Genomic DNA, 12,009 nt, shown 5'->3' on the forward strand with positions numbered 1-12,009 from the left:
TGGTTGGTGTTGGGGTGGGGGGCTGGAGGAGGAGTGCTGAGTCAGGCCCTCTCGGTCTCTGGCCCTCTGGGAGTTCTTGGCTTGGCAAATTCAAGCTAATGGCTGAAATTAAAGCTAAAAGTGATACACAAAATAGTTTTTAGCTTCTCAAATTGAACTTAACAAGTCAAGCCGAAGGAGCTATCAAAATGTTTTTTCTACTTTTGGGCGATCGTCTTTTCACTTTTCTGCCCCAAACGACTGCAACGCTCTACAACAAACAATACAACTCACCTCATTCATCCCAATATCATCGTTTAAAAACTTGGTGAGGGATACTGTACACGATCACTGCACCTGTTTTTAGCCTGTTTTGAAACTTTTAGTCATCATATGCCATGATGTAATATTGTAATGTATTATGTAAATATGTAAATAGGTCACATTGTATTTATTTTCTTTGTATTGTATTTATTTGTATTTGCTTTTATTTTGCTTTGTTTTACTCTGCTGTCTGCAGCCAGGTCGGCATTGCAAATGAGAATCTGTTCTCGATTGCCTTACCTGGATAAATAAAGTTTAAATAAATGAAATAAATAAGCTAAAAGGTCAAATGTAAGCTGTAGTTGCTAACAACATCTTGGCTTGACTAATTCAAGCGAACAACTAAAAGTCAAGCTAAAGGAGGAGTGCTGACTCCTTTTTCTGGACAGAGGACCTGACCAGCAAGTAGGAATTACAGCTAAAGAGGAACCTTCCAAAAATTCTAAACCAATGCGTAGGTTGTGACCACTGGGCGCTCGGTTAGTTGGTTGGTTAGTTATGTTGTAAACACACGAATTGCGGCCCCCACGTAAACAAACTGGAATCTGCTGCCTGTTTTGTTTGAGCTGAGGGGCGTCTCTACAAAAAAAAAAAAAAAAGAACATGTGAATGGTGTGGGGTTTTAGGTCGTAGCTCAGTCTGCGCTTTTGTCAAGCAGGTGAAAGCTTTGTAAATGTGGCGCCAGATTGTTAAAGCCCCTGACACTCCACAGTGTCCGAGGGGGCTTCCAGGAAAGAGAAAAAAAAAAGAAGGACCCCCTGCGTTGAGCCCTGGGACTGACCCTCCCTCAATAGAGAGGGTCCCGCTCGAGAGAGGAGGGCTTCCTGTATTAGCTTTCCATCTTAATCAAGCAACAAGTACCAACAAAGCACTAATTATCAATGCCTTCACTGAATGCGACACAATACCCACCCCAAATCCCCCAAACCCCCCCTGGTCCCCCCACGCTGCCAGGCTAAGAGGAGCCATGAAATAGATGCAGCAACATTGTTCCGCCCTTCACTTGCTGTTTTCAAAGCCTCGAGACCATCGCCTCACCTGAGGCCGCACATGCCTTTTACTACCTCCGCAAGCACTGAGGCCAAGAGGTTTTGCTTTGATCCACAGAAGAAATGCTCTTGAAATTTCACATCATGATTGTAGCGGGTAAAGTGATCCTGGTTATCAGTATTATTGCCAATAAAAATATCATGTCAGGTTCAGGTATGTTTTCTAAAGGGAGTGGCACAAGTCAAAACATTATCTAAAATATCTAAAAATACAAAAAATATCCCATCAAAAATCCCAAACTACTCTACAACAAAGTACCACATTATTTTCAAATATACAAATGTTAGAATACCAAAATATCAGAAAACAGTATAAAGTATTAGAGAAAAATACTAAAGTATTCGACAAAAATGCCTACATATTCAATACAAAACATTTAACAAAAAATACAAATATGTTTAAAAAAGATGCTACAATACAAACTATTAGAAAACAATGCCAACTATAGAAATAAACAGAAAAATACTAAAATGTTAGACAGAAAATTTAAAATATTCAATAAAAATATTCAATATAAAATACTAACATATTTAAAAATATACAAATGTTAGAATACAAAAATATTATAAAACAATGCTAAATATTAGTACAAATAGAAATACAAACAACCACAAATATACTTATCATAAAAATACACAAATATCAGAATGCAAATCTTTAGGGCAAATATTAGTCATTAGTCATTACATTTTAAGATTTTACATCGCACCAGCAATAACTGGCTGCTCGCAGGTGCTGCTACGGTAAGGACCATTTGTTGTCATCTGTTGTCTTGGTCTCGTCAGAGCGCACGCCTTTGAATGTGGAAACTGTCTTTTGCCACACTCCAAGTGTTTTCATGCTGCCAATTTCCAGAGAATTAAAGGCAAAACATGTTTTCCAGGCGTATGTAGGCTGATTTTGGAAGCTCGCTCTATCGCTCTCATTGTTCAGTTGAAAGCTCTACGTCTGACTCATCAGTTCCTGCACGTCTGCTGCTTCACATTAGCCTGACCTCCGCTTTGAACTTTCCTCATGCTGATTGTCTTATCTTTGTCTTCCCGCAGCCACATTGATCAGACCACCACTTGGCAGGACCCCCGCAAGGCCCTGCTCCAGATGAACCAGGCTCCCCCGCCCAGCTCTGTGCCGGTCCAGCAGCAGAACCTGATGAACCCGGCCAGCGGTGTGTGTTTGCACTTGATTTTGTATTTTTTTGGTTTATATTTATTTGACAAAATATGCATATTCAAGGCAAAATACTGTATGCTCGCTCTTTGTCTGCCAAGATACAGTATTTATTCTGACATTTTGTATTTCACTCGAATCAAGCATTTTTTGACTTGGCATGATGTTTTAAAACTACTATATTTATAGCATCGACACCGAATGAACCATGGTATTTGTCATTTTAAGATAAACTCACTCATAAACAGTAACACAATCTCAATGCCGAATTAAGATTTTTACACAATTGAATTTTTTTTTTTAATTTTCCTGTTCTATTTGCAGATAATTTATCTTAATATATTCCTCATTTCATTAGTTTTTACGTTGTTTTTCTCAGCCCAGTTTTTCCAGTGCGGTGCAGATTTTGTGTACATTTCCTCATGCTCGACTACTACTGTCTGGGCATTTATGTGCTACATGCTAGTCGCTACACGTCAGCGATGCTTGGCGTAGCTCGCTGGAGTCGCCGCTGCTGGAATTTGCCTCAGGTGAGGTGAGACCGAGGGAGAACGTGACAGGTCCTGTCTGACATGTTTTTCAGAGCACCTCGACTCCCAGATTACACATGAACCATCGTCAGATTGCTGCATGCGTGTAAATCTGCTCTTGACAGCTGGAAAAAAGATTTAGGAGCTAATCAAGTGACATTGTTTCAAAATGACATTTTGTTCATAGTGTTTCCGGTTTATGGCAACAATTATTTATTTAACAATTATGTGGGGGGGGAAAGATCATCAAAGTCAATGCAGTCAAGTCTTAGACCTTAACCCCCCAGTCAAAATGTGTCCTTACACTGCAAAAAGAATATCAAAAATGCAGTAATTCCCTGCTGTATTGGGTGTCACCTATTATGATCCTGCTTCAGTGCAGATGTTTTTAAAATATTTTGGTGTGAAATACATTTACAATGTGTTTAAAAAGTGTATTTTAACACGTTTAAATGTGTTTAAGGTGTGCAAGACGGGTATCTCAAGTCTTAAACTATGGAAGAAAAATGCTTTTTTATATGGGCTCTCGGTATCATAGATTTTCACTTATTGCGGTGTTCACTATACAGAAGAAAAAAAATGTTAGGTTCCATCATCTGGTTTACAGAAAAAGTACAATATTTCACTATCACGTGGAGCTAAAAACACGCAGAATTTCGAATGTTTTACACGATGGAAAAACATTAAAGATGATATCATTTGCATTTTTTTATGATTTAAAACAGTTCCCAGGGGTCTTAATAACATGTTTGTGACTAATTAGCCTGTTTGGGGGGGGTGGGGGGGTTGGTCGAATATGCTGAATATGGCTGTGTTCACACTGCAGGTCAATTCCGATTTTTTTGCCCAATGTGACATCATCAGATTCTGTCATGTCAATGTGAACATTACAATTCCGATTTCTTCACATCCGACCCGGGCCTCTTTCATATGCAGATATAAATCGGATATGTATCCGACGTGAGTGCACTATGGACGCTCACGGGGCGCACATCCGACCTGTACGTCATCACAAGGCAACAAACGTCACAACTGTTGGACAAAACAGACACGCAACAAAAGCAAGCGGCAGACGAAGGAGCAGAAAACAGTCAATGGCGAAAAGAAGATGCTTTAGAACTGATAAATAATAAGAAAATGTTGGCTCCGGTTCCACAAAATCTTTGAATGACCACAAATGCGTCATGACGAGACCTACGCGAGGGGCCGTATTTACTTCCGTCAACATGACATCTCGTGCCTGTGCGCACGCACAATGTGACGTCCTGTTTTGTGCGCATGCGTGTGACGTCACGGACCCGTTCCGTCCTCAGCAGAAGCAGTATTTTTTGGAGGTAATGTGAATGATTACATAAAAAGATCGGATTTAACAACAAAAAAAAGAATCTGGGCATCGTGCCCTGCAGTGTGAACGTAAGCCTTATGACTTTGATTACCATGACGACCAGGGGCGGAGCTAATTGTTGGATTCCGAGTCTAAAAGAGTGCATGCAAGCCCCCGTAACAACAGTAATGCAGTGGACACGACAAATACGAGTTGTGACGTCATAATTTAAGAAAGGCTCACTCCGGCACCTTTTGAGAACTAGCTCACAAAAGTTTGATTTCACATTTGACAGGTGAGCAGGCATGCCGGATACCCAACTATTTGTATAAAAGCCATTAAAGAGTTTCCATTTCATTTAACATGAATGTGTGACTCTCACCATGATTGGACACAACAAAAGGTTAATTTAAAGATGATTAAATGTAGTTACGTCACATGCCTTGTCCGCCCTCCCCCAGGTCCACTCCCTGAAGGCTGGGAACAAGCGATTACATCAGAGGGTGAAATTTATTACATCAACCACAAGAACAAAACTACTTCCTGGCTGGACCCGCGGCTCGACCCCCGCTTCGGTGAGTTCTGCAGCGAAGTTAGTCGTACGTTTATCGAAAAAAAGAAAAACAAAAGTCAAAGCTGTCGTCATAGAAACTCAAGGCCCGCCGCCCCCCTGATGAAGTTGCTCACAGCTGTAGCGGCCTGAGCAGGCTTACTTTGATTTTATTTTGAACTTGCCCCTCTTGCTCTGAAGCAGTACCTAACCTTTTGTCAACCATTTTAGTGTTGGAACAACAGCTGAGTTGGCCATTAATCCCAAGAAACACCACACACACACACACACACGCACGCACGCACACACACACACACAGTAACGCCCCCATTCACCCTCTGTCCTGACCCAAGCTAAAATTTGACAGTGGGGTTAGCAGATAAGTGACAGGACCAGGTATGTGCGATAAGACTTAAAAAAAGTGTTCGCTTTAAGTACCATCACATCGTTCGATGTCAGCGCAGCGTTGGAGTGGATGAAGCCTGGATGTGTTGGGAGTCCAAAACGAAGTTGTTAGGGGAGCAGAGCAGCTGGGAGGGGAGACGGCAGCTTTGAAGATTTATAAGTCATGAACACACACATAAACACACGGGCTAGCGGGCGCCTGATAGTGAGTTGCGCCGTGTTAACCGTTGCTGTGCCGCCACACTAGAAAAAAACACACAGACGTGAATCAGGCCTTTATACAGAAGTGGGAGTAAGTCACACACAGTATGTGCAAGTCATATAATTTCAATATCAAGTTTCATGCAAGTCCCAAAGTTAGTTTGGCAAAAATCAAGCTGCTCAAGTCGAGACCCTACTAAACTTCAAGAGTCAAGTCGTTACTCGGGTAAAGCATGTTATAAGTCTGACAGTCTTGCTCAGTCTCAATATATATTCGCGCATTAGCCACTTTGCACTCAGTATCCGTACTTGCATTAGCTGTACTAGCACAATCACTGTTTTTTTTAATAGTACAGTAGCAAAACCAGTCTTTCTATTGTCTCTTACTTTATCGTATTCACTATTGGTGAGCTAATTAGTGAAATTAATGTATTTTACCAGTCTTTATGGTGACGGATGAAGCTAAATGTCATAGTTGTTGTTTCTAACCTTTTTTTTTTTTTTAATGGTGTAGAATAAATTATGCGGGCTGAAAGAAGTGCAACATCAATTGTTGGTCTTCTTTTTAGGAAATGAAAGATTCCGACAGTACTAAAAATTCCTTGAGGTTTAGCTTTAACTTGTTGGTCGCTGCCTGGTTTGAGGGCCTTTGCGTTGTAGCTGAAAGCCATAAAATGCTGCTTTGTTGTGGCTGTTTTGGAACATATTCCTCCACACTAAACTGTACTGCCATGTAGGTGTCCAATCACCGGCCAGCTGCTTTGATAATGGAAGCTAATTTTGAGCTTGGAGGAGAAAAGCAGCAGATCGCCTTTAACAGAGGCCTGTTGCCGGCTGCTTCACACACACACACACACACACACACACACACACCTGCTAACACTAACAACCCAACACACACACACACTAACATCCAACACCCCTCCCACCCTTTTTCGTGAGGCCCAATGCAGGCACAGCCTCGTTGTGCTGTCGCTCCAGACAGACTTGAATCTCTGCCAGGCCTCTTTATTCTGCACTCCAACTCTTAATCTGTTCCAGACTTTTTCAGTCAAAGAACTTCAATGTGTGTGTGTGTGGGGGGGGTAAGAGTACGTAGGGGGCGGGCTCGGGTTCAGGGTTTGAGGGAAAGAAAGGAAAAGCGAGGAAGAGAGGTAACATCCAGACGGGATAAGCATGCATCCTCCATGGCGGCGGCGAGGGGAAAAAAACGAGAACGCCGTGCAGGCATGTTTTATTTTGTAGAGCAGCAAACTAACTGGCTAGCCTGCTAACTCCTTTGGTTCTCCTGTAAGGCAGATTTGTCAAACGCGGCCGACATGTCATGTGACTCTTCCGCCTCTTCTGAAAATTGGCAGGGAGCAATGATATCATCTCTAGTGTGACTTTTCATGGGATTTAGCGGTCACACTCTCTAATTGCTGGAACAGTAGTAGCAGTAAGTCACAGTGTCTCTTTGGAGGAATCAATATAGCAACCTGACATGCTGGATCGTTCTTTGTGGAATTTTAAATAAAACATGGAATGAGCTCTTCAAACAATTTTAAAATCCTCCTACTCGTCACTTTAAACCGCATACACTCCTTGAAGTCTCAGCGCCCTTTGCACAATGGTCATTGCACCGGACTATTGCAATATTAGTCGTTCGAACTGCTCTAAGTGCTAGAGGACTCTGCATCTTTTTGCACAATTGTTTTTTGTCAATGTCCCCAAAGTGTTCTGTAAATTGACTGTTTGTTGTACTAGAGCGGCTCCAACTACCGGAGACAAATTCCTTGTGTGTTTTGGACATACTTGGCAAATAAAGATGATTCTGATTCTGATTCTGATTCTGATTTAAATCAAGTTTTTAGGGCCAGAGACGGCATTTGGAACGCCACGTAATTCTGATGCGTCGACTTGGAGAACCCCTCGGAATTTCGACTTATACAAGCACAATAATACTATCTTGACCAAAATTGACACTTTTGATTGACATTATAAATCCTTACTATGGTCTATGTAGTTTGAAGTAGTGTAAATGTGCACGGCATCACTTATTTACAGGGAGGATCAAAATATTAGTGCAGTTCTACAACCACCACAATACACACATATAATTAATACCGGTACTTTAATTTCCTTTGTTATCTTTGTCATGGCAGACATTTTCTACTACGATTGTTTGCCTTGTTTACTCCAATAGGCCACATACTTGACAGCAATTTGTTGGCAGTACATGAAGAAAAAAAGTATTGTTTTTGTGATTTGTGTGAAATAATCCTTTGACAGTCAGTGTATTTGGGCCATTTTTAATTTAAGTGTGTTAGCGTTTGCACCCCTAACTTTTGTGTGTGTTTGGTGTATAGTGTAACATGGCTGCCGGCGTGATGGCCTGATAAGCGCCGGTGTTGCTGGCTCGTTGTGTTGCGGGCGTGCGTGAAGAAGACAAAAGGCAGACGGCATTAACTTGGCCTCTTATCTCCCGCCGCCTGGCAGCTTTGGCCGCCCTCATGTGTTTCTAGCACAAACTCTCTGAAACACACATGCATAAACGCACGCAGAGTTGGCCTTCTTGTGTGTGCTATCAGGCTGGCCCTGAATTGAACCTGTCCTTCGCTCCTATCTCGTCCTCTCACGTCGAGTTCGTTCGCGGCGGCGATTTTTCTCATTGTTGGCGCATACTCGCCGTGCTACCTTTGCTTTACTGTTTGGTCTGCGAGATGGGCCTTTATTTTGTTTTATAACATCATCGTCATTTTCACTCTAAAAGTAGGCCTTGAAAGACTTGTTTGAAGAGTGTTTAGTTCAAGTGTTTATGAAGGTTGACAACCCCAAGACCGGAAAAGACAATTTGGTTTGATTCATAATGCTAATTAATATTCATGCAGTATTGACTGGGAAGTTAAGGAAAACGTTAGAAATAAATTTCATGATGTTGACTAAAAAATAAAATATATAGACTTTATACAGTTTGGATAAGCACCTTTACCTGGACCTGCCCCAAAATGGAACCTCCCAGACAAGAAACATACTGTAGTCGTAATATAAAGAAAATACATAATTACAATAATTTTAAAATTGACAATTTTATTAAAAAAACGGTTTCTATATTTTTAATTAAAGTATTTTGAATAATACAATATTTACTCATATCTAATCTAATTTAGAATGAATTAATGTTGATATATTTTTCGAATTAATTATAGTTATGTATTGTAATAAAACACATGTTTTGTCAAAGAAAGATTGTGGTTTTATTTTTTTTATTTGGAATACTGGTATTTTGCGCTGGATGAATAACGTATTTATCATGTCTTTTTAAAAAAATATTGTTTATTTGTTATACTGCAGTGATAAATAGTAACAAATAAATTTTTAGAGAGCCCCAAAATGAAAAAAGTTGATTGTCTGCACGAAACATATCTTGAATTGTTTAGTGATGAGTTAACGGGTTTCTAACGAACCCCCCTTCCCAAAAAAAAAACAAAAAAAAACACATCATAAAGTCATTGACAAGTTAGTGAGTCAGGCGTCGCAAATTTTAACAATGATGCCAGACTATCTTAATCAGTTATGCTGTTCCCATTGAAAGCAGTTGAACTCGAGGCAATGTTTTTTTTTATTGGCCAGTTCATTCATACATGTGGTGAAAAAAGAAGTAAAATGTGTATGTAAAACTGTTTATTTTGATGAATTAATAAATCATATTTTTAATTCCAATATTTTAAATTATTACAGTTAAAACTAATCATCCGATTATTAACAAAAAATGCTATATGCATATGTACAAATTTTCTCAATATTTTTTTATTGTATTCGTTACAATAAATCAATTAGCATTTATTTCATGAGATAAATGAGTTTAAACCAATTTTAGGAAAAACTACTAAATTAATGCAACACATACAGTATTACAGCACTCTTGATAATGCAAATGCCCGGGTATGCTCATTTGTAAGTATTTAGTTCGACTACCACCGTGGACAAAAGTAAGAAATGGCAAGTAGTTACGAGCGCACGCATTAGACATTTAAATCCATCCATCCATCCATTTTCTGAGCAGCTTCTCCTCACTAGGGTCGCGGGCGTGCTGGAGCCTATCCCAGCTATCATCGGGCAGGAGGCGGGGTACACCCTGAACTGGTTGCCAGCCAATCACAGGGCACATACAAACAAACAACCATTCGCACTCACATTCACACCTACGGGCAATTTAGAGTTGTCAATTAACCTACCATGCATGTTTTTGGGATGTGGGAGGAAACCGGAGTCCGGAGAAAACCCACGCAGGCACGGGGAGAACATGCAAATTCCACACAGGCGGGGCCGGGGATTGAACCCCTGTCCTCAGAACTGTGAGGCAGACGCTCTAACCAGTCGTCCACCGTGCCGCCAGACATATAAATATAAAAGAAATAAAAAATGTGGCCCCCAGGCCATACTTTCCTCACCCGGGGGTTAACTAGTGCCTGATTGGGTGGAGGGATATGTGCAGGGAAAAAAAGAGACCTTCACTGTGTGTGGCAAAGATAAGAAGGGGAGAGAAGTAGCACTCTCTCCCATGACTGCATGTGTGTGGGAGATGACTGTGTGGGTTGGGGAGGGGGAGTAGCTTGGCAGGAGTGGGAGGCCGATGGATGGATGCATTCGGGAGTCGGGAGGGAGTGTTATTGGTGGTGGTGGGCCTCTGGTGCTTCCCAGGGAGCGCCCTGGGCCGCGTTTCATTCAGCTGCGGAGATAGTGTAAACAGACAGTGATTGAATGGCGAGGAAGGTGCCGGGGACGGGCGGGACAGCACAGGGGGAGAGCGAGACAACCGGTTAGCCCCCTCCCTCGGTCCCCCCTGCATGAAAATTGTGGCCTCGTCAGGGCTTTGTTGTGGTTCGGCGCTCTGACGCATAAGCAAACACCGCTCGTATTTACTGCTACACCCCTTGTGGTCAGGCACATTTGCTTGTCTCGCTGATAAAAATACAACTGTGACCCACTTTGCATGCATAGATTACCACTACTCATGTTTATTAGCAGCCCCCCTTCAAACCCCCCCACCACCAGCCCGAAAATAGCAAAGATGTGGCCGAGGAACAGCTGTGTCTCTAATACACACACGTAACTTTTGTTGTGATGTTGTCATCGTGCCACAAGCTCGTTTGACAACACATTTACAGCCAAAGGAAAGGTGAGTGGCCACAACATTAGGGACACCTGGAAAATCTCAACTGTAAACATATTAAGTAGGGTGGTCAGAAATATGGATTCATTGATGCATCGCAATATTCCCCTCCTAAATTCAGTATCGATTCAGCAAATCCTATGAATGGATTCACCTACTGGCCAGTGGAGGGTGCTTTGATTGTGATTTGCGTTGTTTGGACGAAGCACTCCACCAAAACACAACAAAATGGCGACCAAAACAAGCAGCAGCGGTGCGAAGCCAGCGCCTTCAACTTTTAAATCTGACATTTGGAGTCACTTTTGATTCCCACTGCGGACAAACGTAACAAGTTCAACAAAGGAAATAGACATTAGTAAGGTCTTTTGTAAGCTGTGCCAGCCAGACAATTTTTATTTTTTCAAGACGAAAGAAAGACTATTTAAGTTCACATGCACTTTACTTTTTTAGTGTTTATACAGAACTGTCATGTTTGTTTGTTTTTACTTTTGTACTCCATATGCACAAATAAATTGTTATTGTTTACATTTATTTTCGGATGTTTCATTCCTCAAAAATGTAAAGTGACAAACTACACGTATATATCTATCTTACTTAATCGATGTCAACGAATTTAAATCAATATCGAAATGAATTGAAACACCACCCAAAGAATCAACATCAAATTGAATCACAACATAAAGAATAAAAATCAAATTGACTCTTCAGGTTCTTAACAATTCCCAGCCCTATAAGAAAGCACATCTTTTCTTGTTGAAGGGCATTTTGGGTACAAATGTGACATCAGTTTTTTTTTTTCTTTTTTAATCATTAATTTATGTATAGCATAAGTCAATGTCATGCCAATCCATGATAAACATTATTGTACTGAAGGTTGGGTCCAAATTTCAAAAGTAACTTTTTCGTGATAAATCCTTGAAATGATCATCAATCCCTGATGCAATGCTCCATCCACATTAGAAGAAGTCAATGGTAAAAAGCAATTATAGTGTCGCTTATCTGTCTAGGATACCTGCTTCTGATTGGGCTTCATTTAGGGAAAATTCCTAGGTAAGAATTTATTGAAGTGCATGGGGGGCTGGAATTCTCCTGAAATGGCTGCTTTGAACCAAAATGGCTGACTTCCTGTTCAGTTTCGGGCATCTTACCTTGAGACGTTTAATGCGTCCTGTCATGATACATGTGACCCGAATTGTTTGTTGATGGATGAAACTGGTGTCAGGGGCAAACATTTTCCACCTTTCCAGGGGGCGCTACTGAATGAGTTTTGGGGGTTGTTTTTAGGACCCATAAAATAAAGTTTCATCTGAATACATGCGCTAAG

At 41.0% G+C, this 12,009-nt stretch overlaps 1 protein-coding gene across 2 annotated transcripts in view; it reads left to right on the forward strand.

The window, feature by feature from the left end:
- The window catches only part of yap1 (Yes1 associated transcriptional regulator), a 39,107-nt gene that overhangs the window by 18,761 nt on the left and 8,337 nt on the right, over nt 1-12,009 (forward strand). Inside the window, exons 3-4 of one of the 2 annotated variants that reach the window (XM_061681642.1) lie at nt 2,400-2,518; nt 4,836-4,949. In XM_061681642.1, the coding sequence (XP_061537626.1) occupies nt 2,400-2,518; nt 4,836-4,949 (233 nt within the window). The remainder of the gene's footprint in view (nt 1-2,399; nt 2,519-4,835; nt 4,950-12,009) is intronic. The other variant, XM_061681643.1, reaches the window with a different exon arrangement.

This window comes from Phycodurus eques, chromosome 7 (genome assembly GCF_024500275.1).
Source record: "Phycodurus eques isolate BA_2022a chromosome 7, UOR_Pequ_1.1, whole genome shotgun sequence".
In the NCBI taxonomy this organism is placed as follows: domain Eukaryota; kingdom Metazoa; phylum Chordata; class Actinopteri; order Syngnathiformes; family Syngnathidae; genus Phycodurus; species Phycodurus eques.